The following is a 16,906-nucleotide window of genomic DNA, read 5'->3' as shown; positions in this document are numbered from 1 at the left end:
GTTTAAAATCTATGTATTTCACCTAAACACAGCTTGTGCTTTCTAAATGTTGTCTATGCAGGTATACAGAAAGGTCTGAGATCAGACTTTGACATGGCGTATGAAAGGGGGAGGATCTCTGTCTCTGCAGAGGATGGCAACACTCCTCCCACCTTTACTCGGGTGAGTAAACTGAGAATCCGATGAGTTTGAATTTATTGATAACCTGACATAGTTTTGAAACATTTTAGTAGCATTGAAAGTGACTCTTGTGTTTAAAAGTTTGCCTCTGGATATGGATAATATTTTTTTTTGCCCTACAGTATATTATATACCCTGTATACAGTATAGAATAAAGTGTCTCTCAAAAGCTTCTGAAAGATTTATCAATTATATTTTCCTTTGAAGAAACAAAAACTCTCCAGATTAGATGATTTGCTAATCCCCTCTGAGTGATATTGAAATATTGGTATTGTTCCTAAACAACATATTGTTTATTTTGAAGATATCAGTGTGATATTCTTCGTATGCCAGTTACACATTTGATATTATTTTAAACATCCAGACATTGAAAGTAAATTGTGCCATGACCATCCGTGTCCTATTTCTGAATGGGACTCATCACATATTTTCTTTAATGTACACTTTTACAGTCTGTGTCCCAGGACCAGCGGGAGAGGAGGGTAACAGTAGATGAGGTTCCCTCAGGCATCTACTTGTATCCAGAAGAAGAGCACGGAGTGGACAATATTTTCACACCTTTGTCCTGTCGATCCAACGCTGCACTGTTTGAAGAGGCTCAGAAGGAGGTTCTCAAACTCATGAAGATTGAGGTTTGCCATTTTATTTTTTGTTTAATCACAAACAGTGTTTGTGCTAAATGCTAATACATACTGGGGTTACTTGACATTCAATGTTTAATGTGACACAAATAACTAAAAAAAATTTTAAAACATAAAATGATTTGGATTTAGTTCATTTTATGAATTTATTCCTGCTTGTAAATTACCAACATTTATGCATTATTGCTCCATTGGCAATTAAATTCCCTCATCAGCATACTTTTCCAGTGGTTTTCCAAAATAAAATGGCCCTACATACACTTTACTGTGATAAATGTTTTTATCAAAGCTGTGTTGAAGCATACAGTAATTGCAATGCTCTCGTAGCTGCACTAAAAATACTGTAGGACCAAATCATCATGGATTAAGAAATTATAATAATAGGCTTTTTACATTAATCTCTGTTTGCATGAATGAACACATTGTCGTAGAGCTCTCTGAAGCATCTGTTGACTGATTATGATGTCGAAAGGAGGTCAGTCAGTGGGCTCACTCTAGAGAAGCTGGACTCTGTCTGTAAATGAGGAGGCTGAAAGGGCTGCGGTGTCAAACCATAGAGGCTTAAAGGCTGAGACATGAGACATGCTGTTGTCTTTAACTTGCATCCATAGATGAACAAAGGAGAATAAAGATTTTTCACCTACCTCTGTCTGACTTTGATCCGTTGTTCTGTCTGCCTCCTTCATCCCAGGACCCGTCTTTGTTAAATGGGAGAGTGACTCTGCACCATGCAAAAGCTGGAGCTGTCTTGGCCAGACAGGGAGACCAGGTACTTAACACAAAAGGACCCCCCCCCCCCCGCCTTTATACTGCCACACAATGGCAGAGTGCAGTTACTACAGAAATAGTGTTTAAAATGCTCATACCTATTAGAAAACTGTATTACGAACAAAAGGTTCAAATTACGGTTTTTGGCTTTAGGCTCATTGTAATTAGTTTATGAAAATAAAGTTTATTTTGATCATTACCTCTGCATAGCTAATTGGCAAAACACATCTCTGCTTTTAGTGGTTGTTTTGTAATAACTGTAAGTTGAACTCACTATGATGAGATGTTTACAATTAAAATACACTTTTGAATATGTGATTTAATGATAGTATAGGTAACAGTGACCACACCAAACTGCATACGTAAAATGGCAACTACTGATATCTGCTAAGCACAGGTGCTTAGCTAGAATTTTTCTTTTTCTTTTGGATTTACGTTACAACTAACCAACCACTACATGTATGTAATAGCATAGTTTTGTGTTCATAGGACAAACTGAATGTGTTAGATAATACCACAAAGTTTTTTTTCCTGATTTTGCTGTCTCTCTCTCTTCGCCTTCTCCTCCCTGAAGGATGTGAGTCTGCACTTTGTCCTGTCTGGTTGTCTGCATGTCTACCAGCGGATGATCAACAAGCAGGAAGCTGTCTGCCTGTTTGTGACCCACCCAGGGGAGATGGTGGGACAGCTCGCTGTTCTTACAGGAGAACCCCTCATCTTCACCATCAAGGCCGTCCGAGACTGTACTTACCTCAAGATCTCAAAGTCAGATTTCTATGAGTAAGTCCTTTGTCCTAAATCTGAAAAAGTTAGACTGACAAGTATTTATATTAAACAGGCAATCAACTTAGACTAAGACTAATATCACACATGAGCTCTCTTTAACACAATGTCCTCCTCAAGCAACCTTTGACATTATGGTGTGAGTACTTTGTCATATCAATGACTGTGCCGTGTGTTGCCACCTGCAGGATCATGAGGGAACAGCCCAGCGTGGTGCTGAGTGCAGCCCACACAGTGGCCATCCGCATGTCTCCTTTTGTCCGACAGATGGACTTTGCTATTGACTGGATGGCTGTGGAGGCTGGCAGAGCCCTGTACAGGTACTCTACGCGTGATTTTTGTGTTTTTTATTTTAAGAGAGATCTAGAGACATATTTTCCTTCTTTGTGTAAACTACAATTGCCTTTTATAATGTTATTCATTCACTTATATCATTCATTTACAGTTAATATGTACGTATATGTATGTAATATGTAGTTGATGCTTACTGTGATGTCTGTGTTGTTTCCTTCATATCTACAGACAGGATGACCAATCAGATTGCACCTACATTGTTCTGAATGGACGTCTGCGTTCAGTCATCCGCAAGGCAAACGGCAAGAAAGAGCTGGTTGGGGAATACGGCAGAGGAGACCTCATTGGTGTGGTAAGAACAAGGCTGTTTCCCTGTCGGTCCTTATCTCATTCTGACAGTCTAAAGTGCAGATGAAAAGCACTGAATTAAAAAGCTGTCTTTTAGTCTCAGACCTTGCTGAACCACTGTTGCATGTGGTGCAGTTTTATTCCCAACTATATATATCTTGGTGTGTCTTGCCTAACACTTTAGGTGGAGGCTTTGACCCGACAGCCAAGAGCCACCACAGTCCACGCTGTGAGAGACACAGAGCTGGTCAAACTGCCCGAGGGGACACTCAACAACATCAAAAGACGATACCCGCAGGTCAGTGACCTCATCAGTGAAACTTTGTAGTCTATCGAGGTGTTGTGTTCAGGCGAAATAAGAGCAATTGTCTTTTTGTTTAGGTGGTGACAAGGTTGATCCACCTATTAGGCCAGAAGATCCTGGGGAACCTGCAGCACGGTCGCGGGCCATTCTCAGGTGAGATGATAGCAAAGACATTCACCTGACTTTGTTGATTCAGCAGCCTAATGTATTTCTTGTCTACTTCATTCACACACTGTGTTTCTGTCTTCCAGGCTCGCCCCTTAGTCTGCCCAGTATGGCAAGTAGCGCAGATGTAACTAACCCTGCCAGCAACCTCTCCACTGTGGCTGTGCTGCCTGTTTGTGACGAGGTGCCGATCAATGCGTTCAACTTGGAGCTCAGCCATGCCCTCAGTGCCATTGGTAAGCCCAAAATTGTTTGTATTTTTTTTCACAAGATAGCACTCTGTATTTCTAGAATATCACATACAGTAGTATAACATTACATAAAGCCTGATTCATTCAGTTTACAGGTTAGTATGTTAAAGAAACACAAACTGAATACACAAATGTTACTTTCTTAACAGTTTTTTTGAATTCATTACAATGACTCTCTGTTGGACACTTGCAGGACCCACTCTGCTATTAACCAGTGACATAATCAGAGAGCGCCTGGGTGCTTCTGCTTTGGACAGGTGAGTCAGACAATCACAACATCGTCATGGTTTTCTCAGTCATATCAAGCATCATCATAAACGTTTCCTAGCTGAAACCATTATTTTTTGCCCCTTTGAATTGTGTTTGTATTCTTTGTATCATAATCTTTTCCACTCACTCTATCTACTCAGTTTCTTAGTCTGTGTGTGTATGTTTCATCTCTGCTGTCCTCTATGTCCATCAGTATCCACGAGTACCGTCTGTCCGGCTGGCTGGCACAGCAGGAGGACATCAATCGGATTGTCCTGTATCAGACTGACAACAGCATGACCCCGTGGACTCAGCGCTGCATCCGCCAGGCTGACTGCATCCTCATTGTTGGCCTGGGAGACCAGGAACCTGCCTTGGGAGAGGTGTGTGTGTGTGTGTTAATGTGTGTGCCTAAGAAATGCGAAAATGAGGAACATGATGGTAACAGTAACTTAATTGACCATCAATATACAAATACAGTAGAGTTAATGTCTTTGTCTTCTTGTCCCTGTTTTGTCCTCCAGTTGGAGCAGATGCTGGAGAACACAGCAGTCCGGGCTCTGAAGCAGCTGGTCCTTCTACACAAAGAGGACGGACCAGGGCCCTCGAGGACGGTCGAGTGGCTCAACATGCGTAGTTGGTGCTCCGGGCATCTGCACCTCAAGTGTCCACGCAGGGTCTTCTCCAGGCGCAGTCCCAGCAAACTAGTATGAAACGCTTTCTAGCTAGAGCCATGTGACCTAGTGGGCTGTGAAATTGATTAGCCACTCCTTCCTATCTGTTAAATTAAGAATGCAGTCATGTAAGGATGGTCTGTCAAATCAGTTACACTTTCACTTAAAAACTGTGCAAAGTTGATGTTTTTACCACATTTTCACGTGTATTTTTCTATATTACTGCAGAGGGAAGTGTATGAAAAGGTGTTTGAGAAAACAGCTGACAGGCACAGTGATTTCTCTCGGCTGGCCCGAGTCCTGACTGGAAACAGCATTGCCCTGGTGCTGGGAGGAGGTGGAGCAAGGTGAGAACAGTTCACTGGGACTAGTTGTACACGCCTGCAGAGAAAAGTGATTTGGGGTTTAACATTTCTGTAATATAGTATTATCAATGCTGGCTAATATCCTAACATGGATATAAGGTTGTGTCTAAGCATACCTAAACTTCTCTTCAGTTTACCATTAAGATAATGCAGGGGTGGATTTCTAATGTGTGAATTCACAGAATAACATGCCCATTCCAGTTCCTCCTTTCAGTAGCATGTGCAGCCTATGAGGTCATCTAGTGTGCCTGCTTAGGGGTGTTAACATGTCTGCTCTCTCCTGTGCAGAGGCTGCTCCCATGTAGGTGTGATCAAAGCCATGGAGGAAGCAGGGATTCCTATTGACATAGTGGGTGGGACCTCGATTGGCTCATTCATCGGTGCACTGTATGCTGAGGAGAGGAGTGCTGTCCGAACCAAACAGAGAGCTAGAGAGTGGTCAAAGGTACAGTGCATGTCTCAAGCCTTTGTTCAGTCATTTCAATCCTGCCCGTATTTTTAGGGTTTGATCCCAAAATGAAAACGGAAACAAAATCCCTGTGGTGCCTGTGGTACGAAGAAGAAGAACTGGACAGAGAACGATTAAGAAAGAGAACTGAAAATAAACAGGACTCTTTCCCAATTTCTTTGTTTCTGTCTTGTTAGGCCATGAACTCGGTTTTTAAAACAGTCCTGGACCTGACTTATCCAATCACCTCCATGTTTTCTGGCTCTGCCTTCAACACCAGCATCTATAAAGTGTTCCAGGACAAGCAAGCTGAGGTGAGAATTTATTTTTAACTTAACAGGGAATTTATTAACCACTGTCATAAGGGTATGTCAGAAGTCGCTGGAAAAGTAATAATGAGGTCTTGTGACATTGACATAATTTTTGTCCTCAGGACCTGTGGCTGCCATACTTCAACGTCACCACTGACATCACAGCCTCAGCCATGCGTGTTCATCAGGATGGTGAGTGGCAGCTGAGCTGACTGCAGGGGCAACACCCCCCTCTATGACAATCTTATTTTAATAGGCCAAAAAGCGCAAGTCAGTACTTTTATAGCTCTTTTAGTACAGTACATTTACGATTAATTCACATACGCACATAATAAACGGCATGAGTAATTGCTTAAGACATAACGCAATCCAATAATTCTGCTCTGAATGAGAGAAAACTAATGTGTGAAATTGGCATTATCGTGAGTCCACATTTAAAATGTAATTAAACAGTGAGTATTGCTTGCAGCAGCGTGTCAAAAGTAAAATGGCTCAGTGAGTCGTCTGTGTGAATATATTGGCATGTTGTTGCACTCAATCAACCCTCAGAAACTTCTTGAGGCACTGTAATGTCTCTTATTCTTCATACAACAGATTTATACTGTAAATATTGAATTAAAAGGGGTCATGCACACAAATGTATCAGAGTAGCAAGACTCCATCCCTTCAGGTTTAAGGCTAGACAGAAACATGTGTTGAATATTGACGTTGAATAGTTAAATAGTGTCCACACCGGCTGGAGAAGCCTTTGAATTTTTGCTGGAAGTAAACAATAGTTCCCCAAAATCCAAAACAAAACATTTTAGCTTGATCAATTTATGCCTAAAACTTGAGCCTCTTCTGTGATATTTGTGATAACCAGCAAACATGTATATCTCAGTTAAAAAAAAAAAATCCAAAGAGAGAAAAGATATCTGAATGGCGTGCCTGCGTACATTGCAGCCATCAAGGCCAAACACACTGCTTGATTTTCCTCGCAGACCGACCACTTATTTTACCTTCACAAACATGCTCAGTATGCTACAGCCCAGGGCTGAGAAGGAGATTTACCTAGATGAGAAAACACTGTGTAGATGTTTCTGCGCTTGGGTCTGTATTTGCTGATGTAATGGTTATGTGTGTCCCGTTTGACCTGCCTTAAAAATGCACCATCACTAACTAACAATAGTTAAAGTAGCTCCATGTAGTCTTAAATGACCCCATGTGAACCCCACAAATCCAGCAAGTAATTTTAAAAGCAACTTACCATACTCAGTGTAATGCTACCATGTCATTTCAAATGTTGTGCATCAAATTGAGGCCTTTCTAGTTTCATTGTAATGTTTTGAATTATTATAATTCAGGGTGATTACTGGATTTGAGGGATTTAGGGGTTTGTGGGCCTGAGTCCTGAAGTTAACACTGAACACTGAATGCTTACGTTTGCATCTTGGCATGTGTATGAACTAACTGCTGGAGCAAAGCCTTTACTCTCTCTCAGTCTCATTGTTCCCATCATCTGCTTATTTTACCTTTTGCTGCACTAACTTCTTTCTTTCTTTCTTTCTTTTAAAAATAACTTTCTGTCTACATCTTAATTTTTTTCTGTCCATCTTAAACTTTTCTTTTTCCTTTTCACATGCTAAATGAAGCTGAAGCTTTTCCATTGTATTTTTCATCACTTTTGCGTCTAAAACTCCCCAGAATATGTCTAAAGATACAGTATGCCCGTTACATCAGTTCTTTGTTCACAGACAGAGACATAGCCTAGTCAAAATAACCTGTGTAGTCACTGACCCCAAAATGCTGACTCCCCCTCCCATGTCCATCTCAATGTAGGATCCAGAACACTCCACCCTGCCTCTCCCTCCTTGCTCTTTAATGACATCCCATATTGCTTCCCTTACTCCTTCACCTCCACTCTGTGCTTTCTGTAGTTTTTCTGGTTCGCTTTTGTCAAACATGGTTAGCGTGGTGCTACTATGATGTATGTCATTTTGGCTACAGCCAATTGTATGCCATTTTGACGGGTGTACAGGACAGGTACACAGTGTCACAGGTTTGGATTACATCCAGAGAAAACTGTTTGGAAACTAAACAGAAAGTGAAATTCATTCCTGTAAAACCTTGTCCAGTGTTCCTTGCAGTATTTAGTTCAAGACCCCACAGCACTTCTTATACTGAAGGTCTCTCTCTCTCTCTCTCTCTCTCTCTCTCTCTCTCTCTCTCTCTCTCTCTCTCTCTCTCTCTCTCTCTTTCTGACTCTCTCTCTCCCCCTCTCTGCCTGTCTTCCTCTTACCTTGTTTGTTGAGCAAGCCATCTAACAGTGCTAATATTATTTTTAATATTCTTAATCGACACATCAAGTCAACCTCGCATCACTGTTTTTAGGTTGTAAAGATCATTTACACACATCTGTTGTCATTCATTCAACGTATTCAATATTGATACCATGGATTGTTTTACTTAGCTTGAGTTGTTTTAACACAGTCACAAGATTATACTGAGTTGATGTTTGGTATCTTTCCATTAGTCTGAGCAGAGTTGTTTATATGTCCTTGATTAGCCTTCAGACAGTTGAATTGAATTGGCTGTGGTGTAACACTGGTCCTTTTATAGCAAATTGGCCTCAAAAAGAATTTACTGCCCTGGTTAGAAAAACCATAAGTCCGCAATTTTGTTGACATTGTATTCCTCTTCCTCTGTCTTGCTCTTGGCAGCCTCTTGCACTCTTCTTCTCTTTGTTGCGGGCATTTCTTCTCTCTCCCTCCTTCCTCTCTTTTTCGTCATTCTCCATCTCTCTCTCTCTCTCTCTCTCTCTCTCTCTCTCTCTCTCTCTCTCTCTGTCATTCTCTCTTTTTCCATCCGTGACGTGGAGTCCGGCCCATATTTGATGTGTTCCTCCTTCTCCATCTCCATTTCCCGACAGGTTGCGTCTGGCGCTATGTTAGAGCCAGCGCCTCCTACACCCCCTATTTACCTCCCCTGTGCGACCCCAAGGATGGCCACTTGCTTGTGGATGGTTGCTATGTTAACAATGTCCCAGGTCAGATTTTAAATACCGGCTCACCAGAACCTCCTCTCCCATCCCTAAGTCGACAGTCAACCTCTTGGCTACCCCTCTCCTCTCTCTTGTCCTCTCCCCCCCCCCCCCAAGTTCTCACTCTTAACTAACCCCACCTTGACCAGGTGGACACTGGGAGCCCATGGTTTGGAAGGAAAGAATTATTCCAACATATATGTACAGTATATATCTTGGGGCTGATGCATTCAGTACCTCATTTACTAAATCATGACCAATAGCACATCTTATTCCCTAGTCACATACACAACACACTTTTCCCAATTGGCTTATTGCCTCTTCTGAATATGACTATCTTCATTTTCTAATTGGAGGTGAGGTTTTGCCTATGCATGTCTGGACCTCTACGGGTTATAGAGAGGTGCATGATGGTCTGGCTCTTTAAGGCCCCCTGTTTGCTAAAAAAAAAAATCCCTTCTCCTTTACAAAGTTCTGGATGTGGCTTGTAAACACTGATGTCTTCATGCACCACTGTATTTGCTTATTGTGATACAACTTTTCGAAAAGGCAGTTATTTACTAACTTGCAGGTAGTTCAGGCAGTCAGACAGAGTTTTGCTGGATTTTCAGTGTGAGATCAGCTATAGATTTGATCAGGTATATATATTTATATTTATATATACTGTGTGTTTCGGGTGATCCTTCTGCCTAACCGGCAAGAGTGAAAGGCTGCACTATGTCACAACATCACATCTGTCTGTTGTTGTTGCTGCGGATCACTGGGCTTACATGTCTCTCTCCTATGGACTGAAATGCAGCTCGTTTCCCATGTTCCCTCCTGTTTCATTTCAATCATCTCTACCTACAGGAACATGTTCAGTCTCTCCTACACAGCCCCTGTCCTCCTCCCTGGCTTTGCTTGCTTTCATGTGCATGCCAGTATTAGACACAATGAGCCTATCTATATATTTCTCATAAATATATATAGATTGCATGCATTGCCTTACCGTTACTATTTTTTATTCCTTGGATGGGTATGTGTTCTGGATCCTGCCTGTTTAGCCCCTTACACAAACTGGAAGCCTTTAAATTAAAAGTGAAAGTAAAAGTGAACTGAAATGAAAAGCTGTAGGTTTTAGTAATTCCTCTAAAATCAGTAATATAACTCTACCTACGCATTTATGCACACTCCACGCACAGGCACCCCTTGCTTTTCTCTGCGGTGCTCCTTATCCTTCCAACCCATGCAGTGCCCGGCCTGCTCCCGCCCCCTGCTGGCATTAAGCTGCACTGCAGGACTGAGCAGGCTGTGTGCTTCCCTGCCATGTTCACGGTGACATATCTCCAAACACTGCCACAACAAGTGCTGTTGATCTAGATAATACGCTCACGTTCTATTGGACAACTGAAGCTGTTTGTCATGAGCAGTCTTCAGCTTCAACATAGTGTGTCTGTGAATCTCGATGACACCAAAGAGAAGTCGTATGGATAAGTGCTTGGTGATGCTATTGTTGCGGCATGGTTTGGAGATTCAAACAGCCTTGGTGCTCTGTGATGGTTGCCATTTACTTTTTTACCTTCTGCACAAGTCATGCAGGGTCTGTGTGCGAGGTAATGAGGTTTGCAGTGGTGTACAACAGAGTCCAAAGGTGAGCAGAGCCACAGTCCTAGCCTCTGCAGGGACCAGCTACCTTCCGTTAGCCAGCCTCCCGCTGGCGTTGGGATTGTGGTCTGTCAAACACTAACTTGAAGCATTTAGCGAACAATATTGAGCTGTTATCCCACCCCCCTCCCCCCTCCCTCCTTCCCTCCCTGGTGTGCCAGGCTCTCTGTGGCGCTATGTGCGGGCGAGCATGACCCTCTCAGGGTACCTGCCGCCACTCTGTGACCCCAAAGATGGCAACTTGCTAATGGACGGTGGCTACATCAACAACCTGCCAGGCAAGTAGAGGTGGTGCCCTTCCCCCCCTTCCACCGATTTACTGTACGGTCCTTAATGTCCACCCAACTCCTGTCCCCCAGAGGAGGGGGGGAGGTGAAGGGAGGGATGCGGATGATTATTAGGAGGGGTTTTTTAATCAAGATTTTTACCTACCAAATTCTTGTAGACTGTGTAAGTATATGTTGTTAGCTCGTCCTAATGCTGGTGGAGGGAAGTGTGGTGTTGCTGAGTTTTCCCTGTCTGGATAAGCAGCTGACGCATTAACTATTTAATCTGGTGAAAAAAATTGAATCAATTGACCAAAGTGATAAAAAATTATGGATAAAAAAACCAAAACAACAACACTGAAATCAATGAGACTCTGAAATTCCTGTTTTACTAGCTGGGGGAAAATCAGCATCCTGAACAAAGACCACATTGCACTGTTTCAGGTGTATAAAAATATTAAACATGAACAGGGATGTGGTATATGTCTATCAAACAGCCTGGTGTCGGTATGTATTTACAAATTGGCGGGAGGCCTTCCTCCTTGTGTCACATTTGAATTTGAGATTGATATGATTTTCACCTAACATGATAAAATCAAAATCAACATTTCATGTTCCCAAAAATGAAAAGCAAAAAGTGTAAATTATTTATTGAGGCACAGGACACCAGTCTGGTTTGAGATGAATTCTTCTGTATAGCTGGGTGATAATTTGATATATTCTTTTACTGACTTTCAGCAGAATTTTATCATTCATTTCTTAAAATGTATGCTGTCAGAAGTCTTTGTTCAGAATAAACCTGCAAGTCTTTCCAAAATTCGTAATTATCAGTTTGGTTTACACCCACGATGACTTTGTCTTGTGTAATGTGACAATTAAACAAAGTTTTATGCATTTACTCAAGTTTAATTACTCAGATTTTTACATACATTTTGATATTATATATATATATATATATATTTGTCCGTATTGGGTAATGTCCTAAGTAATACTGTGATAATGATTTCAGCTCTATCACCCAGCTCTACATTTCTGTTTCTTATCAACCAGAGAGAAAAAACAATAATTGCGGACTGTTTCGACAGTGGAGAGGGGGGCTGTTTTTTTGTTGTTGTTGTTGTTGTTGTTTTGTCTGTGGACTATTAAGCACATCTTAAATATTTGAAATCGCACCAGACCAAATTTGCAGTTTCCTGTAATGTTCATACAAAGCAAGACTTCATGAAACACAAACTATTTTTGGCTTTCATTATAGGATGCAGACAAAACCCCCCCTGAGTCTGACTGTTTGTACTTGTGATGACGACATTAGGCTACTCTGCTCTGATGAGCCACAGCCATGTTTCACAAAGCTCTGGACTGAGCTATTGTAACTCTCTGTTTGGTTTGGGAATCTTGTCTCATTAGACACGCAATATATGTTTCAGAAGTTTGTGAAATATAGTGCTGTCTGGGCCCAAAGATTGATCCAATTTAAAGGGAGCCTTGTAAAATCAGCATCCTTCATTCCTAAAGTTTACTACTCTGCCTCAAAGGGTTGGGCTTGATCAGCTGCATTTATTGTTGTTGTTGGCACACTGGATCAGTGCTTTGGGCTTGTGGGATGTCGTCCCATTTCTATCTTTGAATAGGCTCAGCACCACAAAAATGCTCAATGCCTCAGGCTCTTTTTAACACTTACCAATTCAGTGAACAAGTTTATGACTTCTGGCCCTCTGCTTGTTGGCAAGTATACCTGTTTTCTTTTTTTTTTTAATTGCAGTGCCCTAACTATCACTAATTTGTCATAAATTCTCTGGAATGTATCTGACGAGTTAAAATACTGATATTTTTGTGGTGCAAGTCTGTTTGAACATTGTGGCTCCTCTTAAATGAAGGTATAAAGAAACAGACATCATGCTGAAACAAGGTCTCACTGTCTTACCATCTGTGCTGCTGGATTTTCTTCGTGCCGTGTTTGTGCGTCTGTGCATACGTGTGCATGTGTGTGAATGTTGGTGGACACGTTACACGTCCAACAGCGGACATCGCGAGGAACATGGGTGCCAGGACGGTCATTGCCATCGATGTGGGAAGCCAAGATGAGACTGACCTCTGTAACTATGGTGACTGCCTGTCTGGCTGGTGGTTGCTGTGGAAACGGATCAATCCCTGGGCAGAGAAAGTAAAGGTACAGAACGGGTTGGCAGCACAACATACTAGAAACTCCTGATGACTCACCAACTTGAAATAGATATAATAGAATCGAGTGTTTAATGCCCCTGACAAACATGTAACAGCCGTGGCTCCGCTCTGCTCAGTTCTGCTATGCTCTGGCCAGTTGTGATTTCTCACTCTACAAACTTCTGCAGGTGCCAGACATGGCAGAGATCCAGTCGCGGCTGGCATACGTGTCTTGCGTGCGCCAGTTAGAGGTGGTGAAGAAGAGTGCCTACTGCGAGTACATTAGACCACCCATCGACCGCTTCAAGACAATGGACTTTGGGAAGTTTGATGAGATCTATGTGAGTGACTTCCCTGAATATCACGTAATTATTTAGGAATGTGGTGCATTTGGTCTGTATGAAATCACACCCTCATTCACAGACTTACAATCGATGTATAATAGGCAGTCAGTAGTTAACTCTATTACAAACTGTTAATTGAGGAGGACACTTCTTCATCATTATCAATCTTGTGTCCAATACTCCGTGCCGTGGCGTTTTAATAGCTCTTTTGTAAATGCTGCTGGACCATATTTAGTGAGGAAAATAAGAATGCATTGCACCGTAGCCTGGATGGGCAGAAACTACCGTAGACGACTGCCTTGCCTCCTGATTAAGTGTTATCAGTCATAACTACCAGGCAGCAGTGAATGCATCATGCACTATATTGGAGGCATATGTTTACTCAAAACATGGGTCTACCCACTGTCTCAGTTTAAACTGCCTTGTATCTCAGGATGTGGGCTTCCAGCACGGCAAGTTGGTGTTCACTGGCTGGGCCCGAGGTGACATCATCGAGAACATGCTGAAAGATCACCGTTCAGCCGACTACAATGACAGCAAGCGAACTGACGTGAGAAGAGCACATACATATACTAATGGTTGATATGTAACTAAATAAATGTACACCCCCATCTTATCAGTTCCATATAATATTAATTTCTTGCCTTGCAGTCTTGCACGTGTCCAGGAGCTGACTTCACTGACCTCGCAGAGATTGTATCCAGGATAGAGCCTGTCCAGACTTATGTAGCAGCAGATGGTGAGAGAGCCGGTGTCTTTGTTTGTCACAGTGATCATACTCTACTTAGGTCTACTACGAACACAGTGTGCTAAGTAATGTATACACCTTGCAAAGGCTATATCATTTTAAAAGTCCTTTTTTTTTTTTTTTTTACAAATCATAATGTTTTTTTTCAAATCATAATGTCCTGCTAAATACATTTCTCGTCATAACACTGCAACTCGGGAAAGGAAGGTTGAGACTATATTTCATGCACCTCTGTGGTTGCTATTGAAACCCGGTGGGACAGTCACACAATGAATTTTCTCTGTAATATCTCCCCCAAATCTTTCTACTCAGGAGAAGAGTCAGACTGTCTGACGGAGTATGAGGAAGATGGGATGGACACAGTGAGAGAGGAAGAGGGGGAGGAAGAGGAGGAAGAAGCAGAGGACCCCGAGGACCACTCCCCTGGAGAGTGGGGGCAGAATGGAGTCTTCCAGACGGTAAGCACTCACAATAACAAAACAAACAAAAAAAACACATCGGTGCGCAACATTTCTTGCACTTCTGTGCATGACGCTCCTGTACGTGCTCACTGAAGCACCGCGTAATCTGCTTGTGGAAATTGTTCCTTTAAAAATACTTTTTACTCCTGTTTAATTACTTACAGTGCCATCTGGATATTTTTTTCACCATTTTCAGAATAAAAACATATTTTTTACACTCTGCTTTGCTCTGCAGGATGAAGAGAAATCTGTGAGGCAACGAAGGAAACTCACGAGTGACTCGAACACCTCGGAAGTGTCCGACTGCTGACAGAGGGCCCACATTGAGAAGGAGAGGGAGTTTACACAAGAACAAGGGTCCAAATTACAGGTTCATAAATTAGTGAAGGCCAGAGACGTGGACGTCATTCTCAGCTCCTGCAACTTCTGAAACTCTGAAATACTGTTTTGTACTGGAGGGGAGCGCAGTTCATCCTCTACTGTTGAACCTTCTTTGCATCAAGTGGCTTCCTCTTCTCTCTCACCCCGGCTTCATCGGTTCACATTCTGACACCACTGTCAGAAATTACTATGTGCAGCCCCAAATAAGAATGGTCTTTGAAGGTTTATGCCAATCACCTCTACATCAGTCCGAGTCATTGCCAGAATAACCTGCCTGCAAACTCCCAAAACCTGCCAAAACCAGGACTCCCCCCAGACACAAACACAACAAAACATGTACACTGTAAACTTCAAACCCATTAATACAAAATGCCTGCATGTTCCATCTGCATCACCAAATCTGCAAGTACGTCTCTGTACGTACAGCTTTGTTGCACTCCATCACAGAAGGGTGGATTGTGTGTGTGTGTGTGTGTGTGTGTGTGAGAGTGTGTGTGTGCTTGTATTGCCTGTGTGTAAGGTTGACTGTACACACATGCAACAGTAGAAAAGAAAAGTAAGAAATAAAGACAGTAGAGCTGTAGTTAGTAAGGTAGGCAAGTCTAGAGTAGATGTGAAGTAGGGAGTCAGGTAGGGGAGGCTGGAAGGGGAATAGATGTTCATGTAGGCGCTGAAGCTGAGTGTATGTTGAATTAACAGAGGCTGGACCAATGTAAGGGATCAGAGTGGATTAATATTTATAGAGATAGCTATTATGATGAATGCTGTAGAAAGTTTTGAAATATGGGTTTGTTAAGATAAAGAGATAAAGGTGTGTAGACATGAAAGGAGGTGGACCTGTGAGCCAAGTGTTATTTTAATTTATTTAAAATCCACACTAAGAACAGTAAAGTGAGCTTGATGCACTGTAGGTAGACTAAACTGAACGAGGGATGGATTTAATGGTGATGAGGGATGAATGAGATGATTTCAGTGAGTGGATGACATGATGTTTGTGTTTCAGCTGTTTTGTTTGAGATGATATTAGATAAAGACGATGCCTTTTCCAACCAATGCTCAATCCACTCGCAGTAAACGGTGACTGTGGGGAACAGAGATCATTTGACTGACACTACAAAACAAGCCAGTGTGTGCCCGTCTCCGTTTGCACAAGGTCACATATACAGTACTCAGAGTTCCTGTGTGATACTCCACATAAAAAGTGTAAAAAAAAAAAAGAGGAAATTGCTAGTGGGCAATATTGTGTATATGACAGTGAATCTCAGAATGAACAGGTATAGAAATCTCCAAAACCAGTGACAACAAATTTTGACGTGGATAATTTGCAGAAACTCTGAGTAAACCTAAACCTCCAAATGGACAGATATTCACCTCATGTAATTATTAACATTTAATTAATATGGACCTAATGTAGAAATTGTAACAAGATTATATTATAATACACGCAATGTTGATATTCATATATGTATATGAGGTGGAAATTTCTAAGTTGATGCTTAGCTGCAGAACAAGTGAACCAACACAGAAACAAAAAAGGGTTTTCTCTTTTAAAATCCATTCTGTTTTTATGGATGGTCACAAGATTTGATTTTTGTTTTTATTTGTACATGTTAACTACTGGCTTTTCAAAAATGATTTTCTTTTTAATTTGGGGGTGGGGGCTGTCTTATTTTAATTAACTTGCACTGAAATATTTGAAGTATTCCTTGCTCAGAAGATGTTTGGTTTAAAAATTGCCATCCACCTTGAAATGCCAAGGGAATATAAGTAAAAAGAGATGCTAATTTAATATGCATATTGGGAAATAAATATAATATGCATCATGTTATGTTGACTTTTTTCTCTTCTACACTGTTGAATGAATGATATGAGCTTCGTGGCTTGATCCAAGGATGTACAACTTTTGTTCTGATGAACGAGTGGTTGATTATTAGCAGCAGAGCCGATATTTGCTAAGCTGATGTTTGATTTTCTGTGCGGCATGGAAAAATCCAAGGCACAGGAACTCCATGTTTGTCTCACTCATGGGACTGGTACTGATTTCAACCTTGTGAGTTTTTATGTGTCTGTGTCATCATGGAAAATGTGTTCCCAGAGAG

At 41.7% G+C, this 16,906-nt stretch overlaps 1 protein-coding gene across 3 annotated transcripts in view; it reads left to right on the top strand.

The window, feature by feature from the left end:
* Positions 1–16,630, top strand: part of pnpla6 (patatin-like phospholipase domain containing 6) — a 29,584-nt gene extending 12,954 nt beyond the window's left edge. For 2 of the 3 annotated variants that reach the window (XM_083973459.1, XM_083973460.1), the window contains exons 14-36: positions 62–162; positions 633–812; positions 1,513–1,590; positions 2,164–2,369; positions 2,561–2,692; positions 2,895–3,018; positions 3,199–3,312; positions 3,396–3,471; positions 3,570–3,719; positions 3,928–3,991; positions 4,198–4,366; positions 4,508–4,690; positions 4,886–5,004; positions 5,311–5,467; positions 5,668–5,784; positions 5,904–5,973; positions 10,606–10,722; positions 12,732–12,880; positions 13,062–13,214; positions 13,651–13,767; positions 13,869–13,956; positions 14,278–14,423; positions 14,662–16,630. In XM_083973459.1, coding sequence (XP_083829585.1) covers positions 62–162; positions 633–812; positions 1,513–1,590; positions 2,164–2,369; positions 2,561–2,692; positions 2,895–3,018; positions 3,199–3,312; positions 3,396–3,471; positions 3,570–3,719; positions 3,928–3,991; positions 4,198–4,366; positions 4,508–4,690; positions 4,886–5,004; positions 5,311–5,467; positions 5,668–5,784; positions 5,904–5,973; positions 10,606–10,722; positions 12,732–12,880; positions 13,062–13,214; positions 13,651–13,767; positions 13,869–13,956; positions 14,278–14,423; positions 14,662–14,736 — 2,885 coding nt within the window. In that variant the 3' untranslated portion in view covers positions 14,737–16,630. Of the gene's footprint in view, positions 1–61; positions 163–632; positions 813–1,512; positions 1,591–2,163; positions 2,370–2,560; positions 2,693–2,894; positions 3,019–3,198; positions 3,313–3,395; positions 3,472–3,569; positions 3,720–3,927; positions 3,992–4,197; positions 4,367–4,507; positions 4,691–4,885; positions 5,005–5,310; positions 5,468–5,667; positions 5,785–5,903; positions 5,974–8,689; positions 8,807–10,605; positions 10,723–12,731; positions 12,881–13,061; positions 13,215–13,650; positions 13,768–13,868; positions 13,957–14,277; positions 14,424–14,661 lie in introns of all 3 variants that reach the window. The other variant, XM_083973461.1, reaches the window with a different exon arrangement.
* Positions 16,631–16,906: the final 276 nt, after the last annotated feature.

This window comes from Trachurus trachurus (assembly GCF_905171665.1).
Source record: "Trachurus trachurus genome assembly, chromosome: 1".
Classification (NCBI taxonomy): Eukaryota; Metazoa; Chordata; class Actinopteri; order Carangiformes; family Carangidae; genus Trachurus; species Trachurus trachurus.
Note: the sequence above shows the minus strand (reverse complement) of the source record. Positions and strands in the feature narration are given on the sequence as shown.